A 24,476-nucleotide genomic window follows, 5' to 3' on the forward strand; every position below is an offset into this window, starting at 1 on the left:
CGTCAAAATCACATTTTTATTATTTTCACTGTGCCTATTTGTTTGTTTTTTTTTTAAAGGTATATTTTCAGGGTTTTGACAAATAATTAATAAAAAATAGAATAATTCATAAAATTTATCAAACTATGTTTTTTATTGATAGCTAAAACACCAATCTTGAAATGCTGCATAATTTCTTGGTCGGATTCAGCTTAAATCATAGTGAAATAAATTCATAGTTTTCATGTATTTTAAAGATGCCTATAGACATCGTCTTGGAGGTAATGAGTTTCACAAACTAACTATTATATAATATAAGTATAATTAAACGTATTTACTACTTATATGAGTAATTATTCGTCAAATTTAATTAAAAATTATACTAGTTTATTTAAGTTGTAAATTTAGTTTCGTTTTACGTCAAAACGTGTGGTTATTCTTACGGCATGGAATTTGTAAATTGAATTTTATGGCTTGAATTTAACAAGAAATCCGTGACACTGATAGTTTTAACATAAATGCCTTATGCATGCACATATCCAAGAAAATAACGTTTAAAATGTGCAAACAATAAGTCAAACGAGGTAAAAAGTGGAGTGACAGTTTTCTTGCAAAACTAAATTTCATATTCTTTAAAAGTTTCAACTTTGTAGTACAAATATATGGACTCAGTTTTATTTTCAACTTCAAAATAAAAATATTCCAATTTACATACCAAATACAAATATCTATCTAATCTCTAATTTTTAAATATCTTTCTAACATGGTATTCTAATTTTTATTTAGTTACTAATTTATTTTTAATCTATTTTTATTTAGTTTCTAAAATGGTATTCGTTTTTACGACAAATTCAAAAAGGAGAATATATAGCACAATTAAAATTCTTTTGGATTGAACTGAACTGCTAAAAACTCAACAGCTGTTACACCACAGATAAACTAGCCTCTTCCTCTTTCCATGAACTATTTATGGCTGTAAAATATCAGTCTTATTAATTAGGTTTTTACTTACAATGTTGTTCAACAACTGTATGCAATTTCAAATACGTTTGTTGGTACAGAAGATGTATGTAAAATACTTTAGTCGGATTTTAAATCTGAAAACACATTTGAAGGCAAAAAGCAATAAAAAAATATGCCTACTCACGATTGACAAAAAAATAAAGATATTTACCTACTTTCGGTATTCATTCACCACAAAGCATTCAAAATTTTAGTGATGTTACTTTCATTATGAGGACATGAATAAAAAATAACTTTTGATATCTGAGCGGCAATAAATTATTGAAACCTGAAATTACGAATTTCTTGAAAACACAACTTTCTTGGAAATCAGAAACCAAATTCTCAGAATCACGATAATTAATTAAATACGTTAACATTTACATTTTCTAATGAAAGATTCTCTTGGACCAAACACAAAACTTTAAATGAAACTAAAGAACTGAACTAAGTACATTCATAGAACGATCGTATTTGGTTATGAGAATTTAAAATCTCTTTCATTAAATTCTCAAATAACATTTTACGCTTTTCATACCATGTTTTAAAATAAAATGCTAACGCTATCCTATGTACGAACAGTATCTATATTTTTGATGTAAAGTCGATTTCATTGTTAGTAATATTTTTTTATTATTTGCGCGTGGTACGTAAAATTCTTCATATTGACATTAAATATCAAGAGATTATAATCTAATAAATCTTGAAATCATGGGATAATCAAAAGTTTTGATGATTACCACAGTAGAGTATAATATTTATAATATTAGTCTGATTGATATAATACTAGTAGTTCTGTGAACCTTGTCACGAAGCAGATCTCTCAAACGCATTTTAAAAATAAAAAATTAGATATTGAACATATCGTCTGGAGGTTGAACAATTCGGCTCCCATAAGTTTGAGGTATTTTTTGTTCAATTAGCTAATTAGCGGCAAATTGTATAAACAGAGTGATTTTCAGATTTAAAACACATTACTTTTATCTTAGGTAGTAGTTGACTTAAAGTATTGCTTAAAAATATACAAAAAGCGTCTTTGAGGTGATTTTTCACAAAAACTGCTCTATACACGGTGTCCGGAAACTCGTAGTACAAGCGGGAAACTGGAGAATCTACACCACATGGGGAACCCAAAAAAACATAAAGTTTTTTGATTTGAGCATTTTCAAAAAAAAAAGAAAAAAAACCAAAAAAAAATATTTTTCGGCTATTTTAGGGTTAAAGTTTTTTCTGGTGTTTAGGGTTGAATAACAGATGTTTTAACCCTGCAGAGCAGAAATATTTTATGATTACACCGGGTTAAATGAAGGGTGATTTCAAAATAATGCTTCAAATCCGAGTTTCTTCATTTGTTTTACTTTCAAATAGTTTTAATTAGTTGGGTACTTTGATATTCAGTAATAATTTATAAGAATTTGATTAAAAAAAAAAAAAAAAAAAATCAACTTCAAACTCGATTTACTCGATAACGAAAGCTCAAATAAAAAAAAAATATACTACAAAATCGACTCCAAATGTGATGTAGATTCACCAGTTTCCCGCTTGTACTACGAGTTTCCGGACACCCTGTATAAATCATCCAAATATTATGTAAGTTTGAAAACAACGTACAAGTACAAAGGTACCTACCGCTAATTTACTACTTTCGGCTGTCGGTGCATGCGTGATGTGAAATATTCTTACATCGTACGTATTACGGCCTCCGTGGTCTAGGGGTACTCTTACTTCGGACTAGAGATCCGGAGGTCGCGGATTCAAACCCCGGCGGGCGTAAGTAGGTAAATTTTATTTGATTTTAAGGTTTAATAATTCTGGAGTCGGTGAATTCGTTTTTCAGTTTAATAACAGTATATATTCGCAATTAAACGTACCTTTAGACTTTAGACGAACAATTTAGTTGTTAGGAAACATCTAAAAATCAAAATGGCCGCTCATTTTAACTAGCCAACTCCTGATTGGTTGAAAGCAGAGATTGAACATTCAAGCCCTCATCGTTCGGCGGGATGTTGAAAAAATATCAGTGAACTTTTTTAAAAATATTATATTCATAACTTTGAGTGCTTTAATGTTCAATATCCGGGAGTTTGAACAAATAAGAACTAAAACATTGTTCCGTGAGTGGATATTAGCACTCTAAAAATGCTAAAAATGTCACTTAAAAACAAACAAAACGTTTTTTATTAATATTAACATATTGGAATTCAAAACTCAGTTTTGCAAAAAAAGGTCTATTGTACATACAAGAACTAGGACAGCGAGAAGAACAAAATGCAATGCGCTTAAGTAGCCAGAGTTAAAACAGGACTTCAGTCAAAGAGTTTTCACAGAGAAAACAGTATTATTTTTGGAAAGAAGGTTATATTAAGGCTATTATATATAAAGGATTTTTATAAACAACGCTTATATTCGGATTTTGCAACCTTGTCTGGTACTTGATCCTTGGCTTATAGCGTAAACATTAAAGACCTAATAATTATTTTTTTGCGAATTAAAGCGGAGACTAGAGAAAATAACTCAGTGAAAAATAAGTTTTTCCACTGAGGCGTTTTTAAAAGCTATGAAAATTATAAAACGTAGTTAGTTCAATTCTTTGTTATTTATCTGTAAAAAACTAGATCAGACCTGAGAAAAATAATGGGATATTGGAATTGTACGATTTGTTGTCAATTTTAGAGACAATCAGTAATTTATCGTTCAAATGTAGGTATACCATTAATTTTCTTGTAAATTACATCTGTAAAAAAATTAAACATTTCCAATATACAGTGGGTTGCCATATTAATAGGGACACCTATGGAAAATGTGTTTTTCACACTTTGTGTTCATAAAACAAAGATATTTATAATTTTAGGTGCGGTTATTATTATTTATTAACAAGGACATTGAATTTTGAAAATTATATACACCGTATTTGTCCTTAATCTGCGATTATTTTATTTTTTTTATTATTTTTAAACATTATCGAACAAAAAGTTAATATTTCGTAATTTCGCCTTTAGCCGCAATAACAGCTTGTACACGCCGTGGTATACTATCAATGCACAATTTTGCAGTAATCTTTAGTTCAGGAGAATAATGCCACACCCGGATGAGGGTTTTGATGAGCTGCTGCTTCGTTGTGACCACCTCCTTGGCAATCTCCCTCTTGGTGAGCTCCTACAGGTTTTCAATAGGGTTCATGTTAGGGGAATTCCCCGGCAAAGGTAAAACCGGCCCATTTTTTTTCAGCCAGGAGTGCAGTGACAGTCCTGGCTTTATGACAGGGTGCGGAGTTGTGCATATAAACGTATTCCTGGCCACCAGGGAACCATTCCCCGACTTGAGGCAGTAATCGATTTTCCAGTATTTGTCTTACTGATCCTGCCTCATAGTCCCTTGCACGATGTGGAGGCGCCCCATCCCTTTGGAAGAGATGACTGACCACACCATGATACTGGTAGGGTGTTTGATCGTCTCTACAAGGCAGTCCGGATGAAATTTCTCTCCTGGGCGTCGTCGGACGAACGATGATTTATCCAACAAAATTTGGAATATGGCCTCGTCAGAGAAGCACACCTAAAAAAAGGCCATAATCAAACTAGTGGATTTTTTTTTAAGTTTGATAACCACGAAATTGTTACTTACAATATTCCAGTTCTCTATAGTCATGTTTTGGTGTGCGTTGGCCCTCCAGTAGTTTTTTCCTCATATCTACTGTGAGGCGAGGTTTTTTAGCTGGCCGATGGCCAATGAGGTTCTCCTCAGCCAATCTCCTCTGGACTCTCCTTTGGGAGACTTCGATATCATATTCGTCAATCATCAAGGTCAGACGAGCCACACTCTTTTTGCGGTTTTGGAGACAGAAGTCTTTGATTTTGCGGTCAGTACGAGGTGTAGTGATTCGTTTTCTGCCACATTTCCCATTGTGATTCAATTCAAGGGGCAGGTTTTGATTGATTTTCTAATTTATCCTGTTAACCACAGACTTTAAAATATCTGTAATGGTTGCTATTTTCCTTTGGGAATGTTGAGTGTTTAACAATAGTGTCTTCACTTCCGCACATTTTCTTGGGGACGTGTCTGAAGACCTAGCCATACTGAAAAAACAGAACATTGGACTCAATATGGAAAAACTATTCACTGAAATAAGATATTAAAAATAAAATTACAAAATTAATAGATAATTAATAATTACTTACATTTTTGTACAGCTAAACTGTTAAAACTCTTAAATATAATTATTATGTATATTTATTTACCAAAACTTCAATCACGAATTTTCACAAAAATGCTGGCCACATGGAAAAAAACTTTAAATTTTCGAGGGATGTGGCACTTTGCGAGTGTTGCCACTTCTTAAAAGTATCAGTGGTGATACCAGCAACAAAAATAACGAAGGAATGGCCATCATATCCAAGTTATTTAGAAGTAGAGACAACTTAAACATAAAAATCAGGAAATATTGGAACTGTCCCTATTAATATGGCAACCCACTGTAGCATTATTAAGTTTAATTTAATAAAATAAATAATTTTTCAAGAATTTCCGTGTTTTAGCCAAGGTGATTTTGAAAATATTAAACATTAATTTGAAATTTTAACAAAAGTTTGTTGATATTAAAATGCACATAAGTTTAAATAATGCCTTAATTTTTATTACTTAGTATTTTTAAAGTTAACCAGAAGGAAATAATGCCTTTTGTGAGTAAAACCCTAACCGGTATAAAACACATAAGCGATATTGCCCGGCCTTTATGTCTCCTCCCTTCTATAACATGGGTCTTTTCAATACCCGTGTTCACTCCTTCCTCTCTTGATAAATACTCTCCACACAGCATCTCCAGAGATGACATTGGCCCCGAGGGAAATTATTTAAAAAAAAAAAAAATGTTGAAAATCGAAAACTTCGAGTGTGGTAGAGCGGCGTACGGAGAATTGGTAAGATCATCAATTTTTTACAATTTTAATTACATGGTAATTGATTTCATAAAATATAGGTGCATCAAACCATCTGGCCCAATACGTTAAGCAGGTAACTGAAGATTAACATTTTTGGCGCGGACTTGGGTACCGCCGCCCCGGGGACCATTTATTGGATAACTAACACCTCTGCCATAGGTCACCCAAACGCTACGTTTGGTGATTTAGCGAGCGTGCCCAGGTTCATCGGGTGAAGTGTGTTCAGAATGTGCTTGCCCACCAGCTGCGTGTTGTGCCAGAAGAATTAGATGACTTTGTCTTTGAAAAATTCACCGTTTTTCAAAAATCATTTTTTAGCGGAAAAATTCAAAAGTTGAACTACTCGTACAAAAAATTCACGTGTTACGAAAAACGTTGAAAAAATGCAAAAAACGCAAACTTTCTTCTCTTCGGTATCTACTCACAATCTTATCTCCCTCAATTTCTTAACCCCATAACATTTCTCACATTGCAGGTATGCACTGCAACCTTAACCTAAAAACAAAAAATAAAACATCGAGAAAAAGATTTTGCATTACTACTAAATACAGTTAAACTCGAATGCTGCTTTGTTTAACATTTTAACTATCTAGGCATTTGGTATAAGTTTTGTATAGGTAATACGAATGGGTATAAGTTACGAAAACATCCAGTGAATAACTTTAGTATGACCGCGGAAGATAAATATTTTTTGTTAGGCAACGGGTTAAGGAACACTCATTAACTTAATTACAGTCATTAGTAATGAAATGTGACCTAATATATTGGGCTTTTTTGCAGGCTGCTATATTATTGTTTTTACCGCAACATTGTGGAAAGACGAACGAGAGAGAGAATAATGATAACTTTAATTTATTTTATGAAACAGTAGTGACAGCTTCACACAAAATGACTTACTTCATATATTTAATGAAAAAACATTATTACATTTCTCTGTATCCGAAGAAAGCTTTGAGATATTTTTTAGTTATCATCATTATATTTTTTTAAATTACGCCAATAAAGTTACCATTTCTTATTTCTAATCAAACAATGGCATCACTTTATTAGTATTTACGATGTTTATTTTGAAAACTGATAAGATATTCATGTAAAACGTGTATATTTCACCAAACAATAGATTATAGAGTAAACACACACATTTTCATTTTAAATGTAATCTAATTACATATAACGAAGAAGATAATTGAAAAAAATATTAAAAGTAGGTACTACTTATCCGTAATACGTATTTAATATTATGTCGTATTTTAATTTCTATACATACATCATTTTCAAATGATATGCATTTTTTTTATAGATCGGTTTGCATCAAATATCAACTCCCCAATCGTTTTTAAATAAAAATATTGAATCAAGATTCAAACTTTGAAATTTCCTTTGAATACAAAAAAAAATGAAATCATTAATTAAAAACTTGACAAAATTAAATAAGTAAAAATCTTCAAGTCAGCCTTTAAATATCTAACGAACGACACCGGTCAAAAGCACAATCGTAAAAAGGAGTTAGCTGATAAAAAAACTAGCTTTTTTGATTAATTTTACAGTAAAATGTCAGAATCAGAGAATGCAAAATAAATTTAAGTGTTTGAAAATAAAGCCTTAGCAAAAAACATCATTTAGGTTGATTTTTTAAAAAAGTATTCTATAAATACTAACGAAACAAAGGTGAAGCTGGGTACAAAAACTAATTAAAATGCAAAAAGAAATGGAGAAACACACAACCAGTAAGGAATCGAGAATGGTTGATACAAAAACTAATTAAAATGCAAAAAGAAATGGAGAAACACACAACCAGTAAGGAATCAAGAATGATTGATACTAAATCTCTTTGGTTTATTTTATTTGGTATCTTGGTGATTCAGACAAGGTTGAAGGGTTTGTAGATTTAAACAGGTTGAAACATTTTTGGGGCGAAATTCAAAGCAATATTTTTTGGAAAGATTTTCTTTGTCAACAAACTCGGAAACTTCGAAAAGCCCACTTGTTTTCGGTTTCAAATAACTCGTTTTTAAAATAAAGTTCCTTTGAAAATCTTATAGCTCAGTAGATGACTGCTTTCGCATTCACATTTCAAATAAATACATGTAAGTTGGTTTGCTTCTAGCTAGGAATAAGGTTTTGTGATCGGGGTCACGCAAAATGGATATTATGACCTACAAAAAACCCGCGTGAGAGAATTTGGGAATTTGCTTTTGTTGTTTAAATATATATGTCATTATTCAAAAAAACAGCTTGTGTATTTCATTCGGTAAAGCAGAAAAATTCTGGAAAATGTTGATTTACTTGTTTTAGGTTTTTGTTGGATTTGGTAATTTCAATACATACGAAATTAAATACATACACACGTAAATAAATCTGAAATGAACATTATTATATTATTTAACTAAACTACGTATTTAGAAATCAAATTTAGAAAATATACTTCATTTTTTTATTTCTAAAACCTACAATCAATAAAAAACCTTAAGATTTTGTAATTTTCCATGTTGGGAAATGAATGGTTAAATTTTTTTCTATGCCAGTCATTTTTATTTTACCTAAAATATTAAATTTAACAATTGTTGAAAAGATCTCCTCAATGGGCGCTGTGGTCTGTGGAAATCAAAAATCTTAGATGGATATATCTTGCAAAATTTTATTTATTTCAAATAAAAATATAACATCACCATTAAAAGTACAATAATAATATTTTTCCGGGTTTAGAAAGCTAAAGATGAGTGGGTTTCGCGGCAATTAAAATTAAGTTAAATCGCACTCGAAAAGATTTAGTAAGTCTTATCATTATGTTTTATATTATCCCACCTTTATACGGGCATGCGCCTTGTTTGATGGGTAATTTAATAAATCAAATACGCCGTTGTTAATGTGAGATTTATTTGGAACAGTTACGATTTTAGCAGTTCTACAAGTTTCACCAACAACTAACGATATTATAATTGTAATCATTTTAAAAATAAGACATTTCGTTAACTCATTATTACATGGTAGGATCATTCTCGATCATAATCGTTTTTCACTATACGTTTGAATTTAGAAAATGAAAATTGTTTTAAAATAAAATCTGAGTTGTTCAGTTTATTCAATCAGAGTATGAGATAAACACATAATGTATTTTTGATGATGAGGAACTGACTGATTCTACTTGTTGATAAAATATTACATTCATTCTTCTTATAACCAAACTGAGGAGTATTATCGATGGCCTAGTACACACAATATGTGTAAAGTGCAGTTTTAAGGAAAAAAAATGTACGTATTTGTAAAGTTTCTATCAAGATTACTCACTTTGAAAATAGATGTTTCGTGGAAAATTTACATTACTCATTTCATCTTGTATCGATAAAAAGCCGATATTTACATTAACTTTAGTGCTTGCCATCTTATAATTAACCAGGAGTATTCTAAAAATTTACATTACTCATTTCATCTTGTATCGATAAAAAGCCGATATTCACATTAACTTTAGTGCTTTCCATCTAATAATTAACCAGGAGTATTCTAAACATTTACATTACTCATTTCATCTTGTATCGATAAAAAGCCGATATTCACATTCACTTTAGTGCTTTCCATCTTATAATTAACCAGGAGTATTCTAAACATTTATTTTTTAATTATAATTAACATATTTGTGCGTTGTGTGATTGTTATATTCAGTGGAAATGTTTTTTTAAGCCAAAAGTTAGACGTAACTTGCGACATAACACTTTCGCTTCAGCCTTTCCATGAGCGGGAGATATTTCTTTCGTCAATCCCCTGTATTTTGATTTTCAATGATTTAGTATATTTTATTAAACACATTTGAACATTTTGCAGTCCTCTCTGGAGGCGACGTGACCAACTCCAAGCAGAGGTTCCACCCGAAGAGCAGTGGCGGTGAGCAGGCGGGGCCCGTCTTCGACCCCACCACCGCCACCAACATCACGGTCCAGCTGGGCACGCACGCCTACCTGCCCTGCAAAATATCACAGCCCTATGTGAGTTGTATATGTGATCCCCCTTGAAATATATTTTACATTTAATATATCGCCGTTGTTAGGAATCACTATTCAAAATCCAAACATTGCTTGAAATTGCTTTAGCCGTGTTTAGCAAATGTTTCTTAACTTTTCTCTTCACGATTCAAATCTCCTCCCAACTCCCTTCAGCTTCATAATATAATGATCCAAATAAAAGTCACTACCACAAAGAGAGTACCTATCCATATAGGTATTTTTTTCCGTGTTTACCTCTTTAGGTGTGTGATTTAAAACAACCACTGTCACTGAGCAATAAATGTAACATTAGCGTATAATAAAGTAGTAACCAAAAGGAAATAACAATTATATTTCTGTGATTTTTGTATTTTTATTTCACGTTTATTATTTTTGTGTATATTCTGTAACATTAGTGTTCTTGCGGAATATTACTCTATGATATTTTAAGGCTCCTCGTATTTAGTTTCTTTCGACAGGTTCACGATTTGAGTTTAATTTTTATATACCTACACAGACTCGTGTAAGTATGGTAGGATTGTCTGAATTCTCGACAAATCAGTTCTTATTTTGAAAAGACCAAGAATTAAAATAGTTTTCCCGTAAAATTCAAAGCAAGGCACGTAAAAGTTATCTGATATTCAAAGTGTCCCAGCCCTACGTGAATGGAAAACTTATCTATCTTGTTTAAATACATTGATCTAGGTACGACTTACTACGTAAGCTTGGTACAAGTAGTGATTATGTAGGAATCTAGGGTTGCTGGTGAGGGGGATAAAAAATGACCATGAACCGGCCTGAACTTACCCGCATACATTTTACGGTTCCAACGTTGGTTTACTAATAATATATTATGAATAGTTACTACCGGGCTCCATCCGACATTAAAACACTTTTTACACATACAAAGGTAAAATAACATAAGTCGAGTTATTATTTTAAAATGTTAAAACGTTATTGCAAGCTTTGTGCAATAATGTTTTGTTATGTGATATAGAACAAAATTGAAAAATACGGAACACTTTTAGAGGTATAATAGTAATTTTGACCAATAAATTCAGTAAATAAAAAAAAACTGTGCAAAATTAGTAAAAACATAAAACACAGATAGATTTCATATTTCAGCAACTGAAAAATCGTAAAATTGTTCAAGTTTTTTTTTATTCTTACTTCCCTTTTTAAATAAAACGCCCACAACAGTTCTCAGAAGAAGAAAGATAACATTTTCATGTCTAGACACATTTCACAAAAAAGCTTTTTTGAATAATTTTAATGGGTTCCACAAATATTTCCACCAAAACGATCTTCCAAACGAAAAAGGAAAAAAAACGGTATGTTATTAGAGAACCACAAACATTTGGTGTAGTAATAATATCTAAGAATAATACACAAATAACTTTGTTTACATCATTTTAATATAAATATATAACCTCTACATATTTAAGGTTAAATATTATTTTTTATATATTAGGTTATATATATTAAAGTGATGTAAACAAACTTATTTGTGTATTATTTGAATAAATAATGACATCACAAAGTGATAAGCTTTCAGAAGAAATTTTCTTCGAAAAATTAATATCTAAGAAATAAATTTGATCAGGCCAGATCGTTGCATTTTAGAACGAATAAATAAATTAGAGTCACGGATTCTTAAGCCTGCCTCAGCAATCCAGCCAACTCATGGCATTATTCAGCAGATCTGAACACATATCTGGGAGCTGTAAGCGATGGTTTAATCGATTACTCAATTGACTTTGGAAGACTCGATGTTTTCAATTTTTATTAAGAAAATAAACTTAACAGTACATAGCAGGAATAAAACGTGTAAATTCAACTCCGGAATTGATTTAATATGATTTTAGTAAAATGCGAGGAGATATTACCTTTATTTAAATAAAAAAATCCTAAATATTTTATAATAATATTGATTGGAATATTTCTATATCACTCTTTTTTTACTTTTAACCTTATACTTATAACTAATAACTTACATCTAAGATGTATTAATGGTAGCTTCCAACTAAGATTATAAAACTACTGAAAATATCGCAAAAACAACATGGCGCCCTGACTTGTTTTTTTGACAGATTTTTCAGACTCAACGAACTGTAATCAGTTGTTTTGACCTAAATATTCCAGGTCGAAAAGTTTGCAAATTTCCTGACAAGAGAAGTTATCATTTTGCTGCTTTGGATATCAGACAAGAAAACATTTTTTGTAACAAGAGCAGTTAAGCTTTTGAATTTATCATTTTTAATGATAAAATTGTTCGTGTGCGATGGAAGTCATAACTGCATCATGCTTCTTTATAACCTTCTGGCACCAGCGTTGGAACAGGCCTTTCTCAAATACGTACAATTTCACAGCGGCTTTCACCTATCTGAAATCGATTTGTATCTTCAAATTGTTAAATTTTTACTCCAGGAATTTTTGGCATACTATGGCACGTTTGCAAAAAACGTTTTGAGCGATACCATGTTTATATAACCTAAAATATCTATAAATAGTCAAATATAGGCAGAGTCATTGGCTTTAAAGTGAAGTAAGCAGTTCATTTGTTTCCATATTAATTTTTCGAGAAACGATATTATTTAAAGAATATGGTAAATGTATATATATATGAAACCAATCGCTCTAGTGTGTGTAAATAATCTGCATTTCAAGCAAAAGCTATTCGACATACCATAGCCAGGGTAGGCAGAGAAAGCGCAACACTGCTTAGTGCTTTACTTAGTAGGTTCTTTACTTATGATTGGTGTTTTGACTACCCGAAAACGTGGCAATTAAACTGGTATTCTCTCTGATAACCTAAACTTGTGCTTATCATGTGTCTATGTAGGTTCTGGGGTCGTAACGACTTCACCTGAGTCTCAAAATATCTGTAAGACTTACAATAATGCTCGTTTTATGTAGCGTCGGAAACAGCCAAAAAATAACATAATACATCAAACGAAAAGGAGTTTAGGGAAGAAAACCCCGGACGGTAGTAACGCGAGGAGGTGCTTGAGAACGTAACCGACGAGTGTGAAACATGAAACATTTCGAGCTGTTTTATGATACGTGCATAATTATCCTTATAAAGTTTAATATTAATTCCGTAATTTTTATAGTCACTTCTCACGCTACATAAAATTTAATATTCAATCGCGCTGCTGAGGAAGGAAGTGAAACACTAAACATTCTTTTCGCTGATGTATTATAGTATTATTTCGCAGCGTAACGGCTTTTGAAGCCTCATAAATACTTGCCTAAATATGAATATTATACGAAATTTTCAATAAGAACTCGGTTTGTATATAGAAAATTTATTGTCCACTTAATGTCGTTTGATATGGATCGTTCTACATAATGTTAATTATAAAGTGTTGAAATACTTCTCAACGTGTTTTATTGCACTATGAATGATTTGCGCGATATTAAAACAATCTTGTGGAATTTTATCTCCAGACAGCTGTCAAAATAATGGATAGAGCCGCTAAAGCTTTCATTTGTAAAAGTACATACTTTCATTAAAACGACCTTCATACATTTTATTTTTCTGCTAACGTGACTGAAAATGGTTATTTTAAAGCTTAGATAGAAATTTTTGTTTCATTCATTGAAAATAGTACCATGGTAGGTAACTGATACTGAAATTGAACTTAGAAAATATTACTTTGGTAGGGTAACTGACACTTATATTGAACTTAAAAAATGGTACCTTGGTAGGTAACTGACACTGAAATTATACTTAGAAAATAGTACATTGGTAGGGTAACTGACACAGAAATTTGAAGTAAAAAATGAAATTAAGTCAGTGCTTCGAGTATTTTTTAAAGATTATTATGATTTTCTGAAACGTTATGTATTCGTATTAGATTAAACCTTTACGTAACTGAAGGCAAAACATTAAGAAGGGGGTCGCTATTGTCCCCCATAAAATTGTGAAACAACCATCCCACTTAATATTCTATTTGGCCTTTTCAATAATACTTAGATAATAAAAATAAAGTTTTCATAGTAACGGGATAATTTTTGTGAAGGTCGATTAGCGAATATCTTTTGTTAATGAGTTATATAAATTATAGAGTTTGTGATGTAAAAAACATCTTTGATATCGCACAAAACTCTTGTTTGGGGTAAGTGTACGTACTACCCCCCTTCGGAACGGCTGGAAAATGATGAGTAAAATATTAAATCAGCTTCATCAATTGAATATAAACTACAGAACATTTTCTTTTGACGAAATCTTTTCTAGTAACATTCAACATAGAACGTTTTCAACGCCAAAATAATATCGAGTAACAACAAAAGCAAATAATTAAGTTTTTCGTCTTAGTTCGCTTTACTATTATTAATTCCATAAGTTATCATTATGCAATACAATCACTTCTTAAGTCTGAAAACTCCTTTCAAATATTAATAATAATGTCTTATTATATGTAGATTTCTTTTCGAAAACGTTACGACGTTAAACGTTAAGACTCTAATAACGTGAGTTTGATCGACGCTCACATTTTTATTATTTCTGATGAACGCATTAATAAAATCTCAAATTTTTCTTGAGGGATCCATACAGATGTAAGTTATTTGTATTTAAGATTGATAAAAAAATGATCTTACAATGAAAATATTTTATTTTATGATCCATACAGATGTAAGTTATTTGTATTTAAGATTGATAAAAAAATGATCTTACAATGAAAATATTTTATGTACAACGGTTTGAAAATTTATAAAATAACGTTTTTCGATTATAAAATTAGCGGTAAGTATCAAATTTTATTTTTCTAGACGATGAATTAGTAACTTCCGGGGATACCTCTAGAAACATTTTTTGATTTTCGTAATACGTTCATCATAGATAATTAAAATAAACCCCACAAAAAGATCGATTTTCTAGGCCTTCTGCGGCAAAGTCAACTGTAGGTACATCGGTATAATGTTTTAACATGATTTCATCGCATAAGTCGTTAAGATTCCCACTTTATTTTAAAGATTTGGTAGATAAAATTCAACCGCAGGTCTCTCCAATACACCAGGATCGCGTGTCGCATATATTTGTACACGGCTGCTTTATTTGGGTTTACTTTAGGGTATAATCTCGTCTTAAGGTGATGCACTACGTCGTGTAATATTTTAAACTGAGCCACTATCAATAACAACCCTTAGGTAGATGGCGATAAGGTTTAAATTCCCGCTTAACACCATCCGCCTGTTTTGATTTAAGCAAGAAAAAAACATGGCCAAAAAGTGCCTTTTATTTTATTTTGTGGATGTTCAGGCAGAAATATTTGATTTTTTTCGATGATTTTGTAAATGACTTAATTTTCCACATGATAAAATAAAATCATAACCGAAAACTGGTTCGTAAGTAGGAGATTTCGAACAAGCAGTTTTCATAGGCCTTTACATTTTTTTTCTGGGCTTATAAAAAGATTATCTAAAAAATACTCGATTATTTGAAAGGTCAAGATATATTCTACTCGCAATATTTAATTAAAGCATCTGAAACATTTCTCCAAATTTTCAAACCAAAACACATGATTTTGCATTACTACGTATGGCATCGCCTTAACCCCAGCGCTATGTTCTTCGCTTGATTCCTCTATTTGCCTTAGGTATTGTTAACCCCAGAGCGTTGTTCTTCGCTTGATTCCTGTATTTGCCTCAGATACTGTTTTATTCTTGTTATTTTGACCCCCGTTGCTGAATATACCAAATGTAAAAAACACAGCTTTCTTACTTCCTTTAAGTTTCTAGTTTACAAAATACAATATTTCTTACGGTTAAATTTAGTCCGCACCGGGATTAAATTTCTTCTTACAGGAGCGATTAATTATCGTATTCGGTAATAAATAGGTATGGCTGCGCTGCAACTTATTCCTGTGTAAGTATAAATTGAAAAAAAAACGGATTTTTGTATCGTCTAACATAGAGGAGTATTATATATTATATATTAATATATTAGAGCATTTGTAGACTAATACATTTATACACATGTATATTAATACATTTATACACGTTGTTAGGAATGTGGAGAATGACGTAGGGCGTCAGTGTTGGGAATGTGGTGAATTACGTAAGATGCCAGTGTTAGGGATGGAGCTCCCAACGTTATAGCACCAGCGTTAGGAATTGGCGAGCGACGCTCCACGATATGAACCATGTAGGCGGCATTGTTAGGAAGGTAGCTCAGCGTAGAGTCATGAGAGACCAATTATTCAGGAAGGGTCGGCAAACGCCTTTACACGGGGGACTTTCAACAATCTAGACTACACTTCTCTCGTCAAATGAAACTCCTATGGGGATGATAAATGGTTGTATTCAAAGTCAACAGGTACATTGTATAACATAAATGGGGACACAGTATACATCCTAAATTATTTACCGGCTGTTAGAATTGAACAATCTCTCTCTGTAACGTATTGATATTTACAGGTTATAGAATACTGGGCCCTTAATCTCCAGTATTCTATCGAGGATAGGGATCTGGTAATATCTCTATTAAAAGTCGTAGATTCTGATATACGGAGGTTGTTTTAATCGTAATATAATATACTGACAATACAAGTAACAAGTAGCCTAAAGGCCGTCTAGCGAGAGAATGACTTCGCGCCAGCCGACGATGTCATACAAGGCCTGTAGTAGCGTTCGGTTATCTTCGGTAGAACCCGAAGCTACCCGAGCGCAAACACCAAACACTACACCTTCCCTCCTTCAATTCTGAAGCTACTTACAAACCAACATAATATTTCACATATATATATAAATCACAACATAGATATTCATTTTATATTACATTTGGTTTTAACAATGATTCTTAAAGATAGACAACTTAGAAATTTAAAATATTAAGCACCAAACACGATTAAATCATCAAATTGCAGTTATTACATTTGCTAACAAATAATCCTAAGACTAATAACCGCGGTGACTGGGTCAAGTTGCCCCGTTTCCTCTGGAAGATGTGGGTGTCTCGCGTCTTGGCCGCAATCTCCCCGACCATGGTCTCTGTTGCCGGGCCTGTGTCTGCTCCGACACCACCTCCTCTGCCGCCAACCTGAAATCAGGAGGAAAACCAGTGAATCCACGCAATAAGGTTGAAGTCTCTAACTCATGAGGCTCATTCCTCGAAATTTCAGACGCGGGGTGCTGTGCACTATTGCCATCTTTCTTCCAGCTCACTGACATTTCCCTCATTTGGTCGACATGTCTCTTCCATGTCACATCTGTGTTCCCTATCTTAATAATATAAACTTTTTTACCTAGCTTCCTAGAGACTACTCCCTTAGCCCAAACTACTTTATTATCCTGACGATAATCTTTTGTTAAACACTTTTGTCCAACTTTAAAAACCCTGGTTTTAACCCCTTTGTAAAACTTAACCTGATCAGATTGAGCTTTAGAAATGTTAACGTTTGCTTGCTTGACTTTTTCCGAAAACTCATCACCATTTTTCACTGGAATTAAATTGTCGAAAGTAGAACGCAGCCTCCTTCCTAATAACAGTACCGCTGGTTCAATACCTGTCGAGCAATTCAAAGAATTTCTATAGTCCATTAAAAAAATTTAATAACTTGACATTAAAATTTAGTGGGAATTTACCGTTTACTAACAGTTTCTTGAGGAACGTTTCCGAAGTTTTAACAGCGTTTTCCGCCAATCCGTTTGACTGGGGGTGTTTCACAGGAGAAGTCATGAGTTTAATATTGTTCTCCTTTAAGAACCCTCTAAATTCCTCACTTGTAAAAACTGAGCCATTGTCAGACACAATAAACTCAGGGTTTCCAAAATTTGAAAAAATTTTCCTCAATTCCAAAATCGTATGAGTTGAATCTGCCTTCTGTACTTCAATACAGTCCAACCATTTCGAGAATGAGTCACACACCACGAGGAACATCTTCCCCGCTAAAGGCCCACAGAAATCTACGTGTACCCTACTCCAAGCTTTACCTGGATTCGGCCAAACCGCCAATTGACTTTTTGGTGCTGACTGTTTTGACAACGCACAATCTGAACATGATTGAACGACTTCCTCCAAGTCTTTGTTCAGAGCTGTCCACCAAAAATATGCTCTAGCTATTCCCTTCATTTTAACAATACCAAAATGTGACCTGTGTAATGAATCTAACACTTGCTTTTGGAGAGAAAAAGGTATAACTATTCTGTGTTGCCAAAACAAACAATCTCCTATGATAGAAAGTTTGTTCTTTTTTAGCCAATATTTCTATATACTGCTGTCACGATTTACTCGTTTGGGCCAGCCCTGCCGCAAACACCTAAATACCAGCTGTAATTCGCTGTCCGCTGCGGTAGCCACCACAACTGCTTGAAAATTTACATGTTCACAATTTTCAATAAAACAGATTTTGTCCTTGATTGATGAAACCGAATTATTCATCACAGGAACTATCTTCAGATTAAAAATCTCCATAAAATCCCTACCCACTATCAATTCCGTGCCATTAACCACAACAGTAAATAATAAATTATTTTTAAGATTATTGTATTCTACGGTAAACAAACGGTTGTTTTGGCTGGAAAGCTTGTTTAACAGACATTAGAAGAAGACACATAATGGGGCAATGGTTAAGTAACACGCTTACATGAGACGTTCTGGGTGATGCAGGAGTTGTGAGACCATGGAAGCGTTACTCATAGTCATGATGGAGTAATAACCAAGGTGATGCTTGTCCATACGCGCTGTACGGGACGTGTTTGCCTGCACAAGAAAATACTGTAAATAATAAACACCGGCACACATCAGTCCTCAACCTGGGTAATGATTTAAGTAAAACACCGTGAGTGTTCTTTCCAAACCATCATAAAAGAAAGACGATTCGAATCAAAATTCACATTTTAATTGCAAGTATTGTACTGGTATACAGAACGTACAAAGGCGTGTAGCTTAAAGGTACCTACTTCTTATTTTTTACAGCCAACCCAATTCACAAGAAATAGTTATATGTATTTCAATACAACTGGGATTTTAAACACAGATAGAAAACTGATACAATCGGAATCTTCGAAGCAATAATTTCAGATTGGAGCACATTGTGCATCATCGCGCCATACGATACAGCAAATGGCGTAGGCTACTGCTGGAGCAGTGGCCAGTTCAATTGGTGGCCAGCAGGAATCGGCCAGCCTCTAGGCTTCAGCATCAATGGCTAATTCAGTCGGTAGCCAGGAAGAATTGGCCGGCCTCTAGGTTGACAGCATCAATGGCTAATTCAGTCGGTAGCTATGAAGTTGGCCAGCCTCTCGGTTTTCAGCATCAATGGCCAATTCAGTTGGTAGCCAGGAAGAATTGGCCGGCTTCTAGGTTTTCAGCATCAATGGCTAATTCAGTCGGTAGCCAGGAAAAATTGGCCGGCTTCTAGGTTTTCAGCATCAATGGCTAATTCAGTTGGTAGCCAGGAAGAATTAGCCGGCTTCTAGGTTTTCAGCATCAATGGCTAAATCAGTTGGTAGCCAGGAAGAATTAGCCGGCTTCTAGGTTTTCAGCATCAATGGCCAATTCAGTTGGTAGCAGGAAGAATTGGCCGGCTTCTAGGTTTTGAGTATCAATGGCTAATTCAGTCGGTAGCCAGGAAAAATTGGCTGGCTTCTAGGTTTTCAACATCAATGGCTAATTCAGTTGGTGGCCAGGAAGAATTGGCCGGCTTCAAAGTTTTCAGCATCAATGGACAATTCAGTTGGTAGCCAGGAAGAATTGGCCGGCTTCTAGGTTTTCAGCATCAATGGCTAATTCAGTTGGTAGCCAGGAATAATTAGCCGGCTTCTAGGTTTTCAGCATCAATGGCCAATTCAGTTGGTAGCCAGGAAGAATTGGCCGGCTTCTAGGTTTTGAGTATCAATGGCTAATTCAGTTGGTAGCCAGGAAAAATTGGCCGGCTTCTAGGTTTTCAACATCAATAGCTAATTCAGTTGGTGTTCATCATGTTGCCGGTACTCCGCGTTCGAGACCGGTTTATAGCAAAACACCCACACATGTGGTCAAGACCAAAGCTAGATTCCGAGAGCGTTTTGGTAGCAAACTGCCTACATCGACATCTACTTTGTGACAACGTGTATACTAATACACACATAAATATATGTGTATTATTAAACATGAATATGAATAAAACATTAAAATTAAATTAAAGAATAACACATAAAAAATATGATACGAGTATTTACATTAATCCAAATCTGCAAGCATAAAATAATATATGTATGCATAATGTTTATAAAGTTTAATTAGCTTGGCGTTAGTTAGGCCATTTTTTCTTTATTATTAACGAGCTTTCACTAAGCAAATAAACATAATATTTTTATAAGTTGCTCGGTTTTTCTAAAAAAATTATCTTAACCAGGAGAATGAGCGCTCTTATTAATTTACCTATAGCATTAAAATTATCGGTGTTGAAATTTGATATTGTTTCCATACTTACGTACCTACTTTTAGACGCCATTTTGTTACGCAGTCTTTCAGACCCTAGAAGCAATTACCTCCTTTATTTTTCTTCGGGTAGCCGCTACAATTTTGTTACGTTAAGTAATTTATTACCCATTTTATTTTGTTTTATGGGCTAGTGGTTTTTATTAATAGATAATTTATTTCAAACTACCCCAGCACACCAGGCCTCCAGTAGTAAAAGCACACTTTATGTCGTTGTGTTGCTGAGTAACGTAGACACACAAATTTGTACACTTAACAGTCCTCACAGTATTTAAGGTTCGTTTAGATAATAATGACCGATTTCACGCCATAAAAGTAAATACTCACAGTGACAAAATTAAAACTGTACCGCGTTTGCAACATTTTTAGTCTGGAGAAAAACCATTATATTGAAAGTACAATTAAAAGGCTTCATTAATTTAAATGGGATTCAATTTGAGTTTGCTAACTGAGAAAATGTATCTATCGATGCAACGATAGAGTTGACATGACTGATTAACCACAGTAGAGAAACTTATTTGAAATTTCTCGATATTAAGTCCGCTCAAAAGTTATCAGAAAACGAAGATTTTTCTTTACGAGTATTGTTACATGCTGCAGCCTGCAGGATCACGACCGCCCGATGACAGCCAACCCCCGATATGAGAATTGTTGCATGCTGCAGCCTGCAGGATCACGATTGACCAATAACAGCAAACCCCCGATATAAAATTTGTTGCATGCTGCAGCCTGCAGGATCACGATCACCCGATGACAGCCAACCCCGATATGAGATTTATTAGATAAATGACAAATTGATTCCGTGTAAAAATCAAACCTTCTCGAATATTTCGAAATAATGATAAGCATATTTTCATAAAAAATTCAGTTTCATCAATGATTTATTTTCTTTTTAATCGAAAATCTAAAAAATATACGCTCATTAATGGCTACTGTTACTAACACAGGATTAATTTATTCAACCCCTCTTTATAAAAATACGAAAGATGGTACCTTATCTTACGTTGCCTGCTATCGATTTTCCTCCGAAAATATATTTTTCATTTGGAAATTTTGCCTTACTGAAATTATTTGTACGAAAATATAAGGCCGTCAGCATTCCGAAACTGACCTTGAAGCGGCTTTGAACTCTACATAAACCATAGCGATTTCAAGATAATGAAATTACAGTTAACACTTCCACCCCGGACCGGGGTTATAATTCTACACTAACTAGAGTTTTAAGCTGTATCTAGATGGTTTTTTACACCATATAACAAATAATTTAGGTAATCTTAGAAAAACTATTCAGCTATCGATCTGCATTTAAAAAATTTATATCGCATTACTACTTTTTAAGATATTAAATAAATTACATCTAAATCTGATAGAATATTTTTTACGGGGCGGGACTTTATAAACGTTTCCACGAACTGGACGAAGATCCTGCCGAAGCCGGTAGCCGAAAGATAAATTTTGCATTGTAATAAAAAGGGCTACACCGTTATAATTGAGTCACGCTAGTATTCTTATTATCACTTTACCATTTTGCTTTACCTAATGATTGACCGGAATTGAAATGGGAGAGGCGGTAACTGGACAATTTTTAAGGGATAGTAAGTAATTTCTTAGTTATTAATGAAAAGGACTTAATCCGAATCGGTGACACAGCGCTTCTCATATGTCCTTTTGAAATACTAAGATATTCACTTGGCGGTCCCAGACCATTTCGTCTGGGTAACATCCGGCGCAGGTGTCCTTATACATTCTATGAGCAACACATTTTAGGAACACAATTAAAATTGCATCTGTCTCTGTTTGTCGTATGAAATACAAATAGACCAGAAAGAGACAATTATTTTTTTAAATTTGTTGGAATTTGGAAGATAGAACTTGCTCAAAAGTTTAAAGTACAGTATGATTGAAGACTGCAGCGAATAAATAGTGTTTTCGGTTATTGCTAACTTGTGTTTTGGTGTTAAATAATTCTCTTTGGGAACGGACCAGTTTCACAGTGCTACGGGCGTCTTCAGATTGGTAAGTACATTTATCTTATGCAATGGCGTATAAAAGTATATGTTTCAGGGGTGTTAACTAACTAACTAACCATCACGCCGTTTCCCCGCAGGGGTAGGCAGAGAGGACGGACCGCCAAACAACTCGGTCTTGGCACACACTCTTTGCCTCATTCACATTCATACATCGTCTCATACATACTCTTCTATTTTTCTGACTCTTGACATGACCCGACTCAAGTATCTGATTCACTTGATCGTGCCATGTCTTCCTCGGGCGTCCCCTACTTCTTACACCATTCACACTTGCGTCATATATTCTCCTTACGCTCCTTTCTTCATTCATTCGCTCTACATGCCCAAACCATCTGAGGGTCCCTTTCTTAATTTTACTCATTACGCTCACATCAGCCTTGCATTCTTTGCGGATATCCACATTACTCACACGATCATACATGGTTTTACCACACGTACGCCTCAGGGATCTCATCTCTACAGCATTCAGCCTACTTTCATCCTTCCTCTGCCAGTTCCATGCTTCACTGCCATACATCAGGGTAGGTACCAGCACTCCATTGTGGACTGCCAGCTTTGCTTCTTTGGACAGCTTTTTGTTGGCGCCTACGGCATTTAACCCACCATTTATGGAGTTACCTGCATTCACCCTTCTTTCAATATCCCTATCAGCCTTCCCATCTCTCGTAAACATACTTCCCAAATACACAAACTCATCCACTTGCTCCAAGTATTCATCATTCACAACTATATTGCACACTGTTTTCATACTCTCTCTTTCAAATACCATGACTTTGGACTTACTTACATTCATAAACATTATTTATTCTCCACAATATTAAAATATTGCATTTTAATAGTTTGCTTTTATTGATGGTATCAGTGTCAAAATTTCTCGGTGTATTATTATTATAACTGCATATTATTGCAGCTTGTTTTTGCGCTTTTACTCAAAATGTTCATTTGGTTCCCATATTCTTTTATTTTATGATAAAAATTATTATATTAATTCTAAATTTATTTTCATGTAAACATTATGTATTCCATTGCTCAAACCATACAATTTATAGAATAATCGTACTACTAGTAGTACTAATAGTACCTACTAGTTTTTCACGCATTAGAATATGACCATATGATTTAAATAGCGCCGTTTTTGTGAAAATTCACCTCAAGAAGCGTTAAATTTAGTCTTACATTAATTATAATTAACAAAAAGGTATCATTTAATTCTTTTCTTTATGTGAAATAATAATTTCAAGATGTTTTTGTTATTTATTTTATTTTATCTTCGTTATTTGATAGATCATTAAAAACATAAAAATGTAAACACATAATCAACGGAAGGCACCCATGGTTATTTTTTGGATGCATAAATTTTCGATTTGAGATATTTTGAGAATATCAATCTCAGATGGGAAGGCTGATAGAGATATTGAAAGATGGGTAAATGCAGGTAACTCCATTAATGGAGGACTGAATTCCGTTGGCGCCAACAAAAAGCTGTCTAAAGAAGCGAAGCTAGTAGTCCACAGTGGAATGCTTGTACCTACCCTGATGTATGGCAGTGAGGCATGGAACTGGCAGATGATGATGATGAAAGTAGACTGAATGCTGTTGATATGAGATCCCTGAGGAGTATGTGTGGTAAAACCATATTTGATCGTATGAGAAATGTGGAAATCTGCAAAGAATGCAAGGCTGATGTAAGTGCAATGAGTAAAATTACAATATGCCCATGCTATTGATTATATTACGACTGGCAATTTAATGTTATTTTTCTTGGAAGCCTCGAACCAGGTGAAGGTAGTTATAATGTGTTGATTGTTTTGAGAAAGGAATTGTGGAGCGGGAAAACGAAAAATTAAAAACAATCATTGATTATAAATTTTATGAATAAAAGTGTTGTTTTCTAATACACTACACATATATTAATAGTAGGGGCAGGTAGGTAGGTACTTACGACTTTTAGAAAACCTATTTTGGATAAAACGAGTAATCGCTCTAAGGAGAAAATTTAGTTTTTTGTGCTCGCTATAACCAAGTTTGACTGTATATATATATTCATATATCGTCTCATATATATATATATATATGAGACGATATATGAATGTGAATGAGGCAAAGAGTGTGTACCAAGACC

General features: G+C 33.6%; 1 protein-coding gene across 1 annotated transcript in view; it reads left to right on the top strand.

The window, feature by feature from the left end:
* The window catches only part of LOC149425621 (uncharacterized), a 67,253-nt gene that overhangs the window by 9,041 nt on the left and 33,736 nt on the right, over window positions 1-24,476 (top strand). Inside the window, exon 3 of the mRNA XM_089645872.1 lies at window positions 9,738-9,898. Coding sequence (XP_089501998.1) covers window positions 9,738-9,898 — 161 coding nt within the window. The remainder of the gene's footprint in view (window positions 1-9,737; window positions 9,899-24,476) is intronic.

The sequence above is a fragment of the Hesperophylax consimilis genome, chromosome 2 (assembly GCF_061612785.1).
Source record: "Hesperophylax consimilis isolate HC1 chromosome 2, BYU_Hcon_1.0, whole genome shotgun sequence".
Lineage (NCBI taxonomy): Eukaryota > Metazoa > Arthropoda > Insecta > Trichoptera > Limnephilidae > Hesperophylax > Hesperophylax consimilis.